At 39.2% G+C, this 15,530-nt stretch overlaps 1 protein-coding gene across 2 annotated transcripts in view; it reads left to right on the plus strand.

Annotated features, from left to right (window-relative positions):
• dgat1b (diacylglycerol O-acyltransferase 1b) overlaps positions 1–15,530 on the plus strand; it is a 108,029-nt gene that overhangs the window by 79,631 nt on the left and 12,868 nt on the right. Inside the window, exons 2-6 of one of the 2 annotated variants that reach the window (XM_066683965.1) lie at positions 8,852–9,083; positions 9,264–9,513; positions 10,791–10,878; positions 12,571–12,611; positions 15,210–15,295. In XM_066683965.1, coding sequence (XP_066540062.1) covers positions 9,305–9,513; positions 10,791–10,878; positions 12,571–12,611; positions 15,210–15,295 — 424 coding nt within the window. In that variant the 5' untranslated portion in view covers positions 8,852–9,083; positions 9,264–9,304. Of the gene's footprint in view, positions 1–8,851; positions 9,514–10,790; positions 10,879–12,570; positions 12,612–15,209; positions 15,296–15,530 lie in introns of both variants that reach the window. The other variant, XM_066683966.1, reaches the window with a different exon arrangement.

The following is a 15,530-nucleotide window of genomic DNA, read 5'->3' on the forward strand; positions in this document are numbered from 1 at the left end:
AATGGGACAGTCACATTGAGCTGTGTGTGTGTGTGTGTGTGTGTGTGTGTGTGTGTGTGTGTGTGTGTGTGTGCGCGCGAAAGAGAGAGTGAGAGAGTGCCAATGACTTACACTGGAAAAGCAGTGTACAGTAACAGCCACATAAGAGAGAGTAAGAAATATTGATCACCCGTAACTGCAGGATCGCTCTCTCTTCCTTCCTCTCTCCCTCTCTCTCTCTCTCTCTCTCTCTCTGTGTGTCTCTCTCTCTCTCTCTCTCTCTCTCTCTCTCTCAGTCAATGACCTTGTAAAAATACTTTTCTTCCCTGGGTGGAAAATGAGATGTCCAAATTCAATCTGGATGCTGACAGCTCACGTTTGGATATAAAGGAGTGGGATGGGAGCGGCCGGTGCAAGGCATTGTTGCATTACAATGGCTTTACGGGCTTTGGGACGTGGAACAAGGAGGCAGTGAGGAGATCTGCCTCTCAACACCGCCACCTGCTGCAGGAGACTGAGAGGTCACTGGGAATGGGAGCAGTGCTGAAACTGTATTATACAGCTGTATATCTTAAAGCCATGCCTCCACAGCTCTCCTGCCTCAAACGTAGTTGACTGGGCAGAAGATATCTGGGGTCCAAGGTTTACTTCTCTAGCTTTGCTAATGTAGCTCCAATATAAGTTCAAATTTTGTGGACACTGCTTCCAATGAGTGAATTCAGCTGTTGACACGATCAAGTAGTTGAGCTCACACAGCTTGTAGAATCTTCTTAGAATGGGACACTCTGGAGCAGCTATACTTCAGTCTGTGGTCACCATGCCCAATGCCAAGAGTCAGCTAAGGGGATATAAGTGCGGGCTGATATGACCGTAAATCTATATTGCAATTAATTAAACATTTTACCTCGATTAAAACTGGGGTTGTGGTGTGGGGGGAGGTATGCGCTCTTCATATTATTGATTATGCTTCAAGTGACATGTAACAGCAAAACAAAGAAACAAACCAGGTAATTACCCAAAAAAAAAAGGATAAACAAAATTTAAAAGAAAATTCAATTAACAGATATAGGCAAGTTTAAGTTGATTAGTCGACTTCGATTCATTTTCAATTAACTGCCCAACCCTAGGCTGTAAAAAGGAAACATAGGCTGTGAAGCAGTCAAACTGTGTTCTCTGTGACTAATCACTCAGCTTCTGTACCTGACCTCATTAACACTCTGGTGCCTGAATGCAATCACAGCAATGTTCTGACACCTTATGTAAGGCCTTCCTGGAAGAGTAAAGGCAGCTCCAGTGTCCCGGGGCTGTGGATTTAGTCCTGGGGCTGTGGGGTTATTGTCTCTGAGGAGACTGGTGAGTTCTCTTCATGTCTGTGTGAGTTTCCTTACACAGTCCAAACACAAGTTGGTAGGTGGATTGGCTATTCAGGGTGGGCTCCTGCCTTGTGCCAATTATTCTGTGTAGGCTCTAGTCATACCCTGATAAGGATGGAGCACATATGGAAGATGAATTAATTAACGCAACGTAATAAAAGTTAATGTTAAAAAAATGTGCAAACCGAACTGATAAAGTGTAAAAATGAGGTGGCTTAATCCAGTAGTCTGTTTGTAGAATCGCCTTTTTGCCAAATATTTTATGTTACTGCTATGAATTGCTCATTAAGAATTATGAAACAATTATATCATATTTTTAGTTCTGAAAGAATTTGAAATGTGCAGAGTCAAGATGTAAACCTTTTATACACAGTACATTCTGCCTCTGTCTGTCTCTTGATACTTGTAGGTGGTCTGGTTGGTGGGCTTCTCTTAGATTTGAGTGATTCAGTCTTGATCAGCTGTGCTCAACTGTGCAGTGTTATCCTAAGCTGAGTGATGCATCTTCATCCTCCCCTACACTCTGTGTGTGTGTGTGTGTGTGTGTGTGTGTGTGTGGCTGGCCTCCCTGCAGTTTCTGCAGCATCACCGTCAGCATGCATGAGCTTTTCCGCTGAACAGAGCACTTTACTCTGCCTTTGTAAGACAATACACAGTCACAGTCAGGACATATACATTATAGATTACCTTCTTACACAGAACAAGAGAAAGACACAGAGCTATTTGTAAGGACTCTGTAAGAAGCGTGTGTTTTAGGTGTTACAGGGTAATGAGCGCAAACACACAACCCATTCCTAATGATTGATTATTGATTGTGTTGTACCAGCACCAGCTCACTACAGCAATTTTCTTGGCAAGAAAGGTTGAGGTTCTGTCAAATATTCCCTATCCTGAGTGAAAGAAGATCAAAGCTTTCCGAAGATTTATATTCAATATGCCTGAACAAAAACTGCTATTTGGCCAAAACCGCTCAGTAATTGCTTTCACTGTTTTCTTCAACAGGCTAAAGAAAGCTGATTAACTGAGAGAACAGCTTCAAATGGCCATTTTCAAAGCATAATTAGGATCGGAACGTTAAGATTATGCTTCAATTTCTATCCACTTAAACATTGTTGCTGGAGAAGTTCAGAGTTAACATATATCTTAAGATTGGAGTAAGATGTAATTAGACAAACGTAATGTCTTGCATCAAAGGCCCTTCAATCAATATGACCTTAATTGCTCACACTGCATTAGTAGTAATCTGCTTTGGGTAGATAATGCATCAGCAGTTATTATAGGTTCTGATATATACTGCCAACTTTCCCATTTCCCAATATCACGTTATGAATGTCCGATAAGAAGAAAATGTTCAATTTAATGTTCTGCACTGTGAACATTGGAGCGAGGCTTGTGGTTTTACTATTAAAGTGTGCCTTTTAATCAAGTCAGTCTCGCTCCAGATGCTGTACACTGAAGCCTGTGCCACACCAGAGGAAGTAATGACATTTCCTAAAGGCAGATATACTAAGGTTGAGTTACTTACAGCCCTGCCTAAGTGCCCTGCAATGTGTATTTAAATGTTATCCTATGATGAAGGCAGACATCTGTGACTAGCCTGTTAGGAGCTTGTTGCCTGGCAGAACTCTATGGAACTTGATCCATCTGGGATTTGTATTCATTCATTAGTTATCTGTAGCTGCTTATCCACTTCAGGGTCACAGTGGGTCCTGGAATCACTGGGCACAAGGCAAGAACACAGCATCAAACACCTAACATGGTCTCCTAATACCTCATACCTGATAAAGAGGGCACAACAAAGGCTAATTTTTATGGAAACTAAAAAAAAAAAGGCCAAGAAAGCTCCTTGTGAATTCTACCACTGTCCCATTGAGAGCATCCTCTCCCAATGCACGATTGTGTGGTGCTCCAACTGCAACAGCCTCGAAAAGGAAGGATCTGCATTGAGTGGTCAAGGCAGCAGAAAGTATCATTGGGTCTAACTTCCCTAGTCTGGACAGTGTCCACACCAGCTGACTCAAAAAGAAGGCGGTCTGCATCATGGATAAGAGGTTACAGACAATGAATGAATTAATGAATGAATGTTCTGATGCCTTCACTTGCCTAATGTTAGGTTAAGAACACAGGTACCAGGTAATTGTCTGAAAAGCTCAAACACAACAGCACCAGTAGTATTCAGGTGACTGTGAGCGAAACAATGAAAAAGTCCTTGATTAGCAAAAATGCTATTACTTGATAACACATGACTCAGTAAAGGATTGTGTGAGTCTGAGGCTTGAATGGTGATGGACACAGAGTCATGAAGCATGGTAAATTGCCTATATTAATAACACATTTCGGTTTCTTGTTCTTGGAAAACTTAAATCAGCCAATAATGCTACGCAAGGTGTTTCACAGGGTTAAGTCCTTAGGCCCCTCCTATTCATATGCTCCCCATTAGTAACATTCATATTTATATTTCCACAAAAACACAAATATTCTTCTGCCGCCTAAACTAAATAATATACCCATAACTTCAAACACAGGATACAATCTGCATTCTTCAGATTTAATCGGAATTAAAGCTGAAATCCTACTAATAGGCCTTAAATCCATAGAAACAAGAACCTCAGACAGTTAACAATGACGGAGTGACTATAAAATCATCCTCAGAAGTTTGCAATTTGGGTCTAATTTTTGATCCCACTCTCTCTTTTGAAAACCACATTAGGTCCCTGATAAAGGAGTGCATATTTCCATCTCTATAATGTGAAACGCCTTCGCCCCCTTCTTAGCAAGACTGATGCAGAAATTCTTTTCCATGCTTTCATCTTTTCTTGCTTTAACTCGCTCTTTATTGGCCTCCCTGACAAAAAGCTTGTTCTCTGCAATTTATTCAACTCATCAGATAGATTCCCTCTCACAATAAAAAAATCTGCTTGTCTCCCCTGTAGTTTTTCAGTTACACTGGCTTCCAGTTGCAAAATATATGAAGTTCATAGTTATCTTGCTTGTATAGAACTAGCATTGAAGCTTCACTTTATTTAGCTGAGCTCCTTCAGGCCTATGCCCCTTCTCGCACGCTAAGGTCATCTGGCACTTAGCCACAACAATATTCAGGCTAGTCACTGCTGGGGTCAGATATTTAAGTGTCATGGCGCCCCCAAGTTAGGAACACTTTCCCTTCATCTCTTTCACTCTGTTCTTCACTTTCCTCATTCAAGGCCAGTTTAAAATATTTCTCTTTTTAGAACTGTTGTGAAATCCAGCTTGCACACACACACACACACACATATATATATATATATATATATATATATATATATATATATATATATATATATATATATACCACCATATTACCATCATTGTGTAACTATTGTTACTATTAACAGTTGGAGGGGGAGGGACCTATTGCTAAATTTCAAAATTTAACACAGAAAAAGAAAAGATTTGATGATTCTGTAAGAGTAATATTTAATTTGTTGGCCTTTTGAATAGACAGCCATCATGGCCTGATCAACTAAACAAACTTTAGTGGTTTAGCTAAGAAAGTACAGAGCAGAGTAAAGCAGAGTTCCATTTAAAAGTGATGTTCACAAGTTTAATCAAAAAAGATTTTTGAGGATATTTCCTCATCATTTGCTTGCTCTTCAGACATTTAGCTTGCTCAAATCTAATCTAACATGTTTACAAAGCCCCAGTGTCTGTAAACAGGGAAAAAAACAAACTGTCTCAGTCCGGTATGCTAGGACTTCTCTCTCTGCTCACAGCAGAAGAGCAGGATTTTGGAGGATTTTAGACAATGAAGAGAGTGACAAGCATTAAAAAGCATAAAGTAAGATTAGGATACTGCTCTATTCCTGCTCCACAGGGAGGTAATATTGACTGATTTTTGCTGTAAATGGAACTGACTCTGAAAGTAATGAAAGTAATCACCGACCTAAATTATATTATTTAATCATATTTGAGACAAAAAAAAAAAAAAAATATATATATATATATATATATATATATATATATATATATATATATATATATATATATATATTTGCGTCTCCTTTACTGTATGCTTTGCAGAACTAAAACACTTGAAATGCATTTTCACAAATAGCAGACCAGACATGAAGATCTATGGCACTCACCTTTAGTTCAACCAGATCACAATAACACACACTCTCTCTCTCTTTTTTTTTTTTTTTTGGTTTGTTTATTTTGCTTAAATCACACACTTGGCTTGGTGGATGAAGGGGCTACGTTTATCTGTGTGGCCTGTTCTTATGAGCTCCAAGTAACACCAAAGTGAACTGAGCTGCAGGGTGTTGTACTTTGATAAACCCAGTCGCCATTGCTATTCATGAGACAAAACACCACAGTGTACAAACAAGTTTTCTCAGCCCTGCAGAGCTGCCAGTCACAAACAGCCCTCCAAACACAGAATATGGCAACACAATTATCAGCCTTTAATTAAGTTCAAACTGCTCACATCCTGTGCAGTGAGTGTGTGTGTGTGTGTGTGTGAGTGCATGCTTGCATTCTTTGCGAACTGCTTAGGTGAAGTGAATAAAGAAAGGTTTTCTGATCATAACACAAAAAAGGACTTGTCACTGGGAACATTAATGGAAAAGGTGTAGCTTGATATCTCTACTCTAAACTTTCAGAACAAAGCAGAGAAGAGAGTGTTGGGAAAGGGGGTTGTGGTGAGAGAGGGAGAGAGGGGGCAGTGACAGAGAGATTGGGAGTTGAGTCCTTGACTGAACTGCAAAAGTGCTGACATGGGGTGCCACCAGTGAACTGTCTATCAGTCTGCCTGGATTGCAACTGAGATAAACTAGCTTTCGCTCTCTAATGATTCTGAGTAAATGTGGCACGCCCGTGATAAAGCTCTGTGCATCTCTGCGCTGTGCCCGAGTGACTGATTTCAGCTTCACAACTTCATTACAGCACCAAGGACACACTTGCAGCCGAGCCCATACCTCTCCATGCGCTTCTCTTCAGCTCGCAGAGCCTGGCCACAGCTCCTGACAGCGCGAGGAGAAAGAGAGGGGGGCGCAGGCTATGCAGGCAGGCATAAAAACCAATCACCCTGCCACTAGGATGTATAGAATTAATCTTCCATTGGCTCCTTTTTCATCTGGGGCCCGGCAGCCACCAGACACCAGTGGATGTAGCGTTATTGGTGAACAGTAGCCCTAGCTGAAAGGAATACAAGCGAGCAAATTTTGTTCATGCCACTCTAACACAGGGAGCAGCTTGTGTAAACCAGCCTGCACTTCTCTTGCTGAGGAAATGTTAATTATTGATTAGAAACCTCTTATTCTCTAAATTTTAGATGCTCCAGCCATCGAAAAATAACCTGGTGCCATAAGGAAACCCAAGTCAGCCTGCACGCAATGCAAAACTTTGGCCTGACACACCACAGGGAAAATACTGATGAATGACTGTAAAATATTGTCTCATATTAGTCACGAGACACGTGTAGATACAACTTATGGTGTCTGTTCTTCCAGTGCTTCTTCTTAAATCAAATGCATGGGGAACTTGTCCTTTGCATTCTCCATCCTTGTTTTGTTTCAGTAACAACCTTTATTTCTTCTGAGAACGCCCTTTTCATCCATTGTTCCAACCCCTTAGCCCTACCCTCTGTTTGGCTTAAGGTAGAGTGTCTCAATTGTTGTTGGGAAAAAGGGGTTGGGCCAAAGGGTAGAGCTATATAGCCCTTGAAACAGATATTTTTAAGAGGCAAATTTCATATTTTGTGTTGTTAATGCCTTAACAATCACTAGCAAGATGGCTGCACAAGCCATCAAATAAACCCACAAATATAAGTACTTTACTCCTTTAAAAACTATGATAGCCATTCATTCCTTATCTGTAACCGCTTATCCAGTTCAGGGACATGGTGGGTCCAGAGCCTACCTGGAATCATTGGGCGCAAGGCAGGAACACACCCTGGAGGGGGCGCCAGTCCTTCACAGGACAACACACACATTGACACCTACAGACAATTTTGAGTCACCAATCCACCTACCAACGTGTGCTTTTGGACGGTGGGAGGAAACCAGAGCACCCGGAGGAAACCCATGGGTACCACACACCAAACTCCTCACAGACAGTCACCCGGAGCAGAACTCGAACCCACAACCTTCAGGATATTTGGCAATTTTTTCTATGAAAATAATACACATGCGCACAGTTGAACACATGTCATCAATAACTGCACCTTAAAGTTCCTAGTTACAAGAGATACGTAGATACGTTTGGATGTATATCGTGTCTTTATTCTTGTGTAATCCTAATTAACAGTGTTGCAGATCATTATTTCATTAGATCCAACATTCAAGTAACAAGTAGCAGTAAGTCTCACACATTATTGTGATAAAAGAGGGTGTGTTTCTTTTACTGCATGCAGAGATCTGAGGAATGGTGTAAAAAGGGCAGGTAAATCAGTAACATTGGCTTGATTATTCTTTACTAGTACTGATACCATAAAGGAGTCTACACCAAAATAATAATTTCTCAAGGCATTTTAGAATCAAGTGCTCTTTCCAAAGCATTGGATTTTGGAGGCTTGTCCACATGAAGTGTGACATATTATATTTTGCGGTCACTATAAAAACACACATATAAACATAAGTACAATTAAGACAGATTTAGAAGTCCAAATTACCTTACTAGAAATTGTGTTCAAAAGTTTATCAAACTGTATGTCCAACACCCCTTTGCTTGCAGTGTTCAGAGTGGGAGGGTCTTACGTTAAATACACAAACACATGCATGCATTAATGCACTTGATAAATTACTTGCCTTTTTATCACTGAGTTATAAATATTAGGGGTTATTGATTTTGTTAGAGGGTGGCTCATTTTTATTCATTATCTGTAACCACTTATCCAATTCAGGGTCGCGGGGGTCCATAGCCTACCTGGAATTATTGGGCGCAAGGCAGGAACACACCCTGGAGGGGGCGCCAGTCCTTCACAGGGAAACACACACACACACACACACATTCACTCACACCTACGGACACTTTTGAGTCGCCAATCCACCTACCAACGTGTGTTTTTGGACTGTGAGAGGAAACCGGAGCACCCGGAGGACCCGGAGGAAACCCACGCGGACAACACACCAACTCCTCACAGCGGGAATCAAACCCACAACCTCCAGGCCCCTGGAGCTGTGTGACTGCGACACTACCTGCTGCACCACCTTGCCGCCCTTTTCATTTTTATTATATTGTAAAACTCATATTAAATCAAATCCTGGCTTATGTGTATGGCTACATCCGTATTTACGTCAAATTGACAGTTTCACAGAAACGACATTTTAAAAACTTTTTCAATAAAAATCAGTTTTTGCCTTAAGGTTTGTATTATATGCTAGAAGACTCAGTAAAATAATCAGTCAAAGACATTTCCATTTTTAAACTGCAGTGTTCTTACATCATATCCTAAATAACCAATCCCATCGACTTGCAGAGTAATATAAATGCACTAAGCACTTCATATCCTTTGTTTTTAGGAAACGAGAATCGGAAATGCTGAATCGACTCTTGGAATAGACTCCCATCCCAATGGATTCCTATTACTGAGAAAATGAGTCGAATCCCTATTTTTCTGGAGTCGAACTGGTCAACTCTTTGATGTCTGACAAAATCCGCATAGGCTTCTCTGTCTCTGAGAAGTCACTCTTCTCCGCCCAAGTTCTTGTTGCTGTTGTTGACTGTACAGCTCCCTCACACACACAAAGTTTGGTAAGTGCAGAAACAGCCGGAGTTAAGGTGAGAATAACGCTGGAGTTAAGGTGGAAAAGGCGCTTGTTGTCGACGTGGAGGAAGATTCGGTGAATTTCAGTTCCTGCGGTTTTGCAATAGAATCTTTCGTTCATTCGAGTCATGAACTATGACCAACGGTCCTGACCTCACCTGTTTCAGGTTCTTTCTCTGACATATTCCGCTGAGTTTTCGCTGAAATTATGGGCGATAAGAGCGAGAGCGGGCCCATGACCCGCCTCAGAAGACGAGCCACTATCAGCAGCAGCACCAAAGGTGAACTATTGAAAAGCTCCAATGGAGACACCACAACATACACCAACAGACCCAAACCCAAGAGACAGAACTCATACAGCAAGGACCCCCGGGAGGAATCACGGAAAACTAACGTTAGCCGCAGTGACAACCTGAGGTGAGCTACAGATACAGAAAGACAGTTTTCAGTCCGTTCAAACTGTTTTGCGCCATAACTTGGCTATGACTAGGTGGCACGTACACTGACAGAAGCACAGGAGGCGTTCACTCACACAAACGTCCATACAATTAGTGCCCAGTTACACAGCTCTTTACTTTCAGCTAAATGCGTGGGATTCAAGAACAAATTGCCGTTATTTCAATGAAAAAGCCTGGGAAGTAATTGAACAGCCCGCTGAAGTTATCTTGACTAAGAGCAGTAAAAATATCTGAGACAAATAACACATAAAAAGCTACTGTGCCGAAAAAGTCCCCTGAATCTGTTCAGTATGGTCAGGACATCAAAGCAAATTACATTTCTTAGCTGCTGGTTTAGGTGCTTTAGTTTTGACAAATGTATTTTTACAATTTCAAATTGCCCAGTGAACATACTGGAGCAACAATCATTTTCTTCCTGTTATGAATCGATTGTCATTATAGTGACAAAAAGATGCCTGGACGTATCAGAGTCTGTATTATTTTAAATCTGTTTTAAACAAAGCTGCCCCATGTGGAAGACCCACTCTGTAGAGCATTTACTGGGACATATATGAGCTTAAAGGGTTTGGAATAAAGTTACAAAACATTCAGATTATCTTTGGATACTGTGAGCTGGTAAAAAGAACAAAGATTGGTCAAGGATTTCTTCTTCATGTCCTCAGCCATCCCGTAGATTTATTCAGTCCACAGCAAGCACACTTTAACAAATTACTAAAGTATTGATTAGATAAACTAGGTTAAATTGTACTGAAGTCGAGCTGCAGGTAACAGTGCGTTTCTTCAAGGAGAGGTTTGTGTAATGTTAAGAGATGATCTAGCCAGGTTAAAATCATTTATAGTATTTGTGTTTATTGTACTGTTAGCCATTTTATGAAAAAAAAAGTGTTCAGTTAAATAACGTTTGAACTAAAATTTTCTCAAATTCCTAAACATTTGGAGTGAACGATATTAAGCTGGAAAAAAGTAAGGTCATGAGTAGCGTCTCATTATACCAGTCTGTTGCTGCTAAAGGAGCTCATGTAATGGCAGCACATTGTGTTAAATGGTGCCTAATATACCGCTCATCTTATTAGACACCTTTATTATGATCAATCAAAGTTTGATGTCGATTAATTAGTTGGACTGATTGGACGGTAGCGACCATATTAATGTGATTTAATTATGTATTTGATTAGAATTTGTGATTACATTTTCACACATAGCTGTTCCACTGATTTCTTCACTCTTTTTCCTCAGTTGTCACAAGCTGCAAGAGTCAATGCTGAGTTCTACAAGTAGTTTCAGAAATTATAGAGGCATTCTGAACTGGTGTGTTGTGATGCTGGTGAGTCACATTCATAGGAGCATGAACACTCACACACACATACATACCAATATTGTAATTAAGATTCATATTATTAAGAACCTCATGACAATATTTTGGATTTACCTAAAGTGTGCAATAGGAAAAGGTCACACATACATGCTCCAGCTTGTCTCTCCCTTCCTGTTCTAAAAATTTCAATACAAAGACACTGTTGCCTCATTCCAATACATGAGTCACAACGTCACTTGTCGTTAAATGATTGGATACCCCTTGTACAGGCTAGACCAGGGAGAAAAAGTAACCTTAAATGCAATAGGAACACATCATGGTATGCTTTACTTGTCAAATGTTGCAAAACATTTTGACAAAAACTGAAAAGCAAGTATAGATTATGTGTCCCAGTCAGGTATAACTTTATGACCACCTACATGTCTCTACAGTCACTATCCATTCTCTCAGATTCACTGACCAGCAGGAGCCCTTTGTAGTTCTACCATTATAGACTGTAGTCCATCTGTTGCTCTGCATTCTTGGTTAGCCCTCTTTCACCCTGTCCTTCATTGGTTAGGACCACAACAGGGCAGATACTATTTGGCTGGAGTACAGTGACGTTATGTTTCTGTCAAATGACCCAGTCTTAGTTCTTTGATCGAGGTGGTTAAAGAGAAGGTACACCACAATAGAACCAAAATAATTGAACTTAGTCTGTGTCAAAGGGCCGACTGTAGCAAATGCCTATCTAGTATTTCCAGCCTAGCTGAAATGTCATGGTATTTACCAAAGTCACAGTGGAAAACAGTAAAGCTTCCTTTTAAGGGTTCATCCCGTTATGATGCATTGACAGATCATTTTTTGTTAGTTTCAGAATTTTTAAATTATGTGACAATAAAGAGGGAAGTGTTCTTGAAGGTATGACATTGCTCAAATCCTAAAGGATATTTTCCTAGCAGTGCAAATCATTAGAAAGAATGATATCAGTTTCACTGGCACGTTAAAAATGATGGATGCATTAGAAGCATTGTAGCAATGCATTAAAAGTTAAAACATTTCAAGATTAAAGTGTTTGTTGATCTTGCTGAAGTACATGGCATGGTTTTCATTTGGCACTTGATAAATCATTGTTCTGAGTGCCTGTTTGGGGGACACAGTTAGTGCCAAGTGACACCTAAAAATAGATCGCCTGAAACAACTGAACCCGAGCTGAAAATGGAGAGACGCAAGCCAAGCTCTCAGTTTCAGACGGTGAAGGATGCATTAACGTTATTCTGCCTGCTGTTGAAGCTATGAAAGAGGCTAGATTTGTAGCCTCTGTGACCTTTTGTTCTGCCTGAGAAATAAAAGTCATCCTGTTTACAAATTAAAAATCTAATGTGATATTACAAGATGCCTAGTATTAACTTTTGTGTACAGAATGACCATTAGCTTTTGATTTGTATTTTGAGTTTAGTTTTTTCTTTCTTTCTTTTAATAATAGTCTTGCATGGGCAAGTGTCTTCATCATTTGGACTGATTATCTGTTCCAATGAAACATCAGTGGCCATCAGACCAGCAACTTACTTAAATTAATGAATAATTTCCCATTCATTATTATAGTACTTGTATTATGTAGTAATATGTCTCACTGTTGTGACAGCATTGCTATAAGTGTAATAGTAATGTATTATTATCATTAGCTTCAGTGTCACTCTTTTTGATCTTCCTGCCTTGCAGGTTTTGAGCAATACACGTCTGGTCTTGGAAAACCTCCTCAGGTATGTATTTAAACATAGGCCCAGTTTCAGTAGGCATTCTTCATTTAAAATTTTATTTAGTCTAGGTTTTGACAGGAGAGAGGTGATGTTATGAAAATCACCCTTACATTTATCCTAGTTATTGTATATCTGTTTGAACCTAGATAAGTCTAGATATTAAGTGATATGTCTGGAATAGCAGAGCTGTTTAAGTTTTGCTGTGTGCCAGGAAGAAGTGTGCACAGGCCCAGCTCTCACACAGTGGAACTGCTGAACCCCATGCTGAGGGCACCATATGCTGCCATCATGTTATACACTGCTGCATGCAAGCAGCCAGTTTCCAGCTGCCAGCTCCAATCCCAGCCATGTGCAGCGCTGTGAACATTTTCACATGCAAAACAAATATTTACGAGACACAGGTAGAGCAGATGTGCTGCAGAGTCAGATATAGACATGTAGTGTATTATAGTAGGAGACAGAAGTAGACACAAGCAGATGTGTAAGTGATGTGTTTAAGAAGAGAACTGCAATAGAATCTAGACTAATGCTGTATATTGAGAACCATAATGTAATATGTAATAATATAGGATTAATTAATACCCTATAAATGAATAAACCCGGTTTCTAGAAAAAGTTGGATACCCTGTACAATGCAAATAAATAGAATACAGTGATAAGCAAAACATTTAAATTCTATATTAAATTGCAGATATTGCAAAGACATCATTTAAAATGTTGCAACTGGGAAATGTTTTTTTTTTTTTTTTTTTTTTTTTTTTGTTTTTTTTTTTTTTTTTTTATATTGTCCATTTTTAATTTGATGCCAGCAACATGTTTTACATTTGCTCCATCACCTCTTCATTTAAAAACACCCTGTAAGTATTTGGGAACTGAGGAGACCAGCTGCTGTTGTTTTGAAAGTGAAATATTTTCCCACTCTTGCTTGTTATAGGATTTAAACCGCTCACTGTTTGGTTCTCCATTATAGTATTTTGATTTCATAATGCGCCAAATGTTTTCAGTGGGTCTGAACTAGCTTAGCGCTTCTCTTTTACTACAGATCAATACTATTGTAATCTGTGATGCATTCCCCTGCTCAAGGCAGAGAATCCTCTGGAGAGTCTCAAGGGTCTGAATGGAGGCAGCATAGACACCTTATATTGTTCTGTTTTACCAGTTGCACTGAATATTTAAACTGAAGATTCAGTCATTGCAAAGTATTGCATTGGTATTCCTTTCTTTGATTTTGCCTCAGTTTTGCCTTTTTTGGAACTGTTATTCTTCTGTTTCATAGTGTGTCATTTTTGAGAAACAGGCAAAGTTTGCCTATTCATGAAGAAGGAGTCCAGCCTTGTCTGACATATTCCTTTGCAGAAGGTGGATTTGTATTGTCTTGTTAAAATAAGCACAGATTTCGTAGAAAAACGACATTGTCTGAATGGCAGCATGTTGCTTCAAAACCTGTATATATCATTCAGGATTAACAGTGCCTTCGTAGAGGGGCGTGTAATCCATGACATGTGCGCTAATGCACCCCCATACTATCATGAATGCTGTCTTTGAACAGTGTGCTTATAGCAAGTTCTTCTCTTCTTTAGCCCAGAAGATGTGGTATTAGGTTTTTATTTTTAGTACAACTGGACACCTTTCCACTTCGCCTCAGTCCATATTAAATAGTTTGGGGTCAGTGAACACGGCAGTGTTTATGGGTCCTGGTTTCTTATTTGAATTTGTGAGTTTTAACTTGCATTTGTGGACACTGGTTTGGAAATGTTTGTCAGCATATGCAGTGATTTCTGCTACGTTATGTCTGTTTTTAATGTAGTGACACTTGAGAGCCAAGGTCACAAGGTCACAGGAAGATAATATTGCTTTTGGGTCTTGTCCATTGCACATATAGATTCCTTGAGATTCTCTGAATGCTTTAATGGTATTGTGTACTGTAAATTAAGAAATCCCCAGGTTTTAGGCTGTTTTAGGTTGAGTAATATGATTCTTTATTTTAACTAATTTGCCCATGAAGCCTTTCACAGAATGGTGAACCCCTCCCCATTTTTACTCCCAGTTATATAACTGATGTGTTGCCACTTAACCTTTTCTATATCTTTCTTTCTTTATTTATTTATTTATTTATTTATTTATTTGTTTTTTTATATAATTTATTTTTTATTTTTTTTTATTTTTAATATTATACAACTTTGTTTTGTTGCTCCTGTCCCAGCTTGTTTTGCAACATGTTCCTGACATCAAGTTAAAAATGGACATTTATTTCTAGAAAAAATAACAAACAAATACACTTAGTCTCAACATTTTAAATGTTATTTTGTACTATATTCAATTAAATACATTTTTCTTATTTACATTTTCTTCAGCATCCAAACATTTTTGCTAATGTACTTTCTACGTGTATGGAATACATAAAAAATATTTTAACTGCTTATGTTTTATAGAAGGTGTAGAGACCTGCTTACTATATTGCTATAAGAATTGAATTGCATTCATACCCAACTTTTAGGTTTGATACTGATTCTGATTGTTAGTTTTTGACTGACAAAATTACTTAGTATGTAACATGACAATTCCTGTTCTTGCCACTAGTAACATTGTGTTTTCTTTAAGGTATGGCATTCTAGTGGACCCCATTCAAATGGTGTCTTTGTTCCTGATAGACCCATATAGCTGGCCAGCCGCATGCCTCGTCATTGGTATGTAAACCGATATAATACTACAGAACATTTATCTAAGGGATTAATAAGTTCAATGGGTCCTACAGGCAAACAAGAGGGAAATTGATGTAAACAGGTTGATTTTACTATGATCAAGATCATCACTGAATTAAATGCTGTTGTTTGTACATGTACATACATTATGCATACAGAATATTTGCCATTTCAGAAACATATTTGTATATTTTAAGCCGTGTTACCTAAATTTGTATCA

The sequence above is a fragment of the Hoplias malabaricus genome, chromosome 10, assembly GCF_029633855.1.
Source record: "Hoplias malabaricus isolate fHopMal1 chromosome 10, fHopMal1.hap1, whole genome shotgun sequence".
NCBI lineage: Eukaryota > Metazoa > Chordata > Actinopteri > Characiformes > Erythrinidae > Hoplias > Hoplias malabaricus.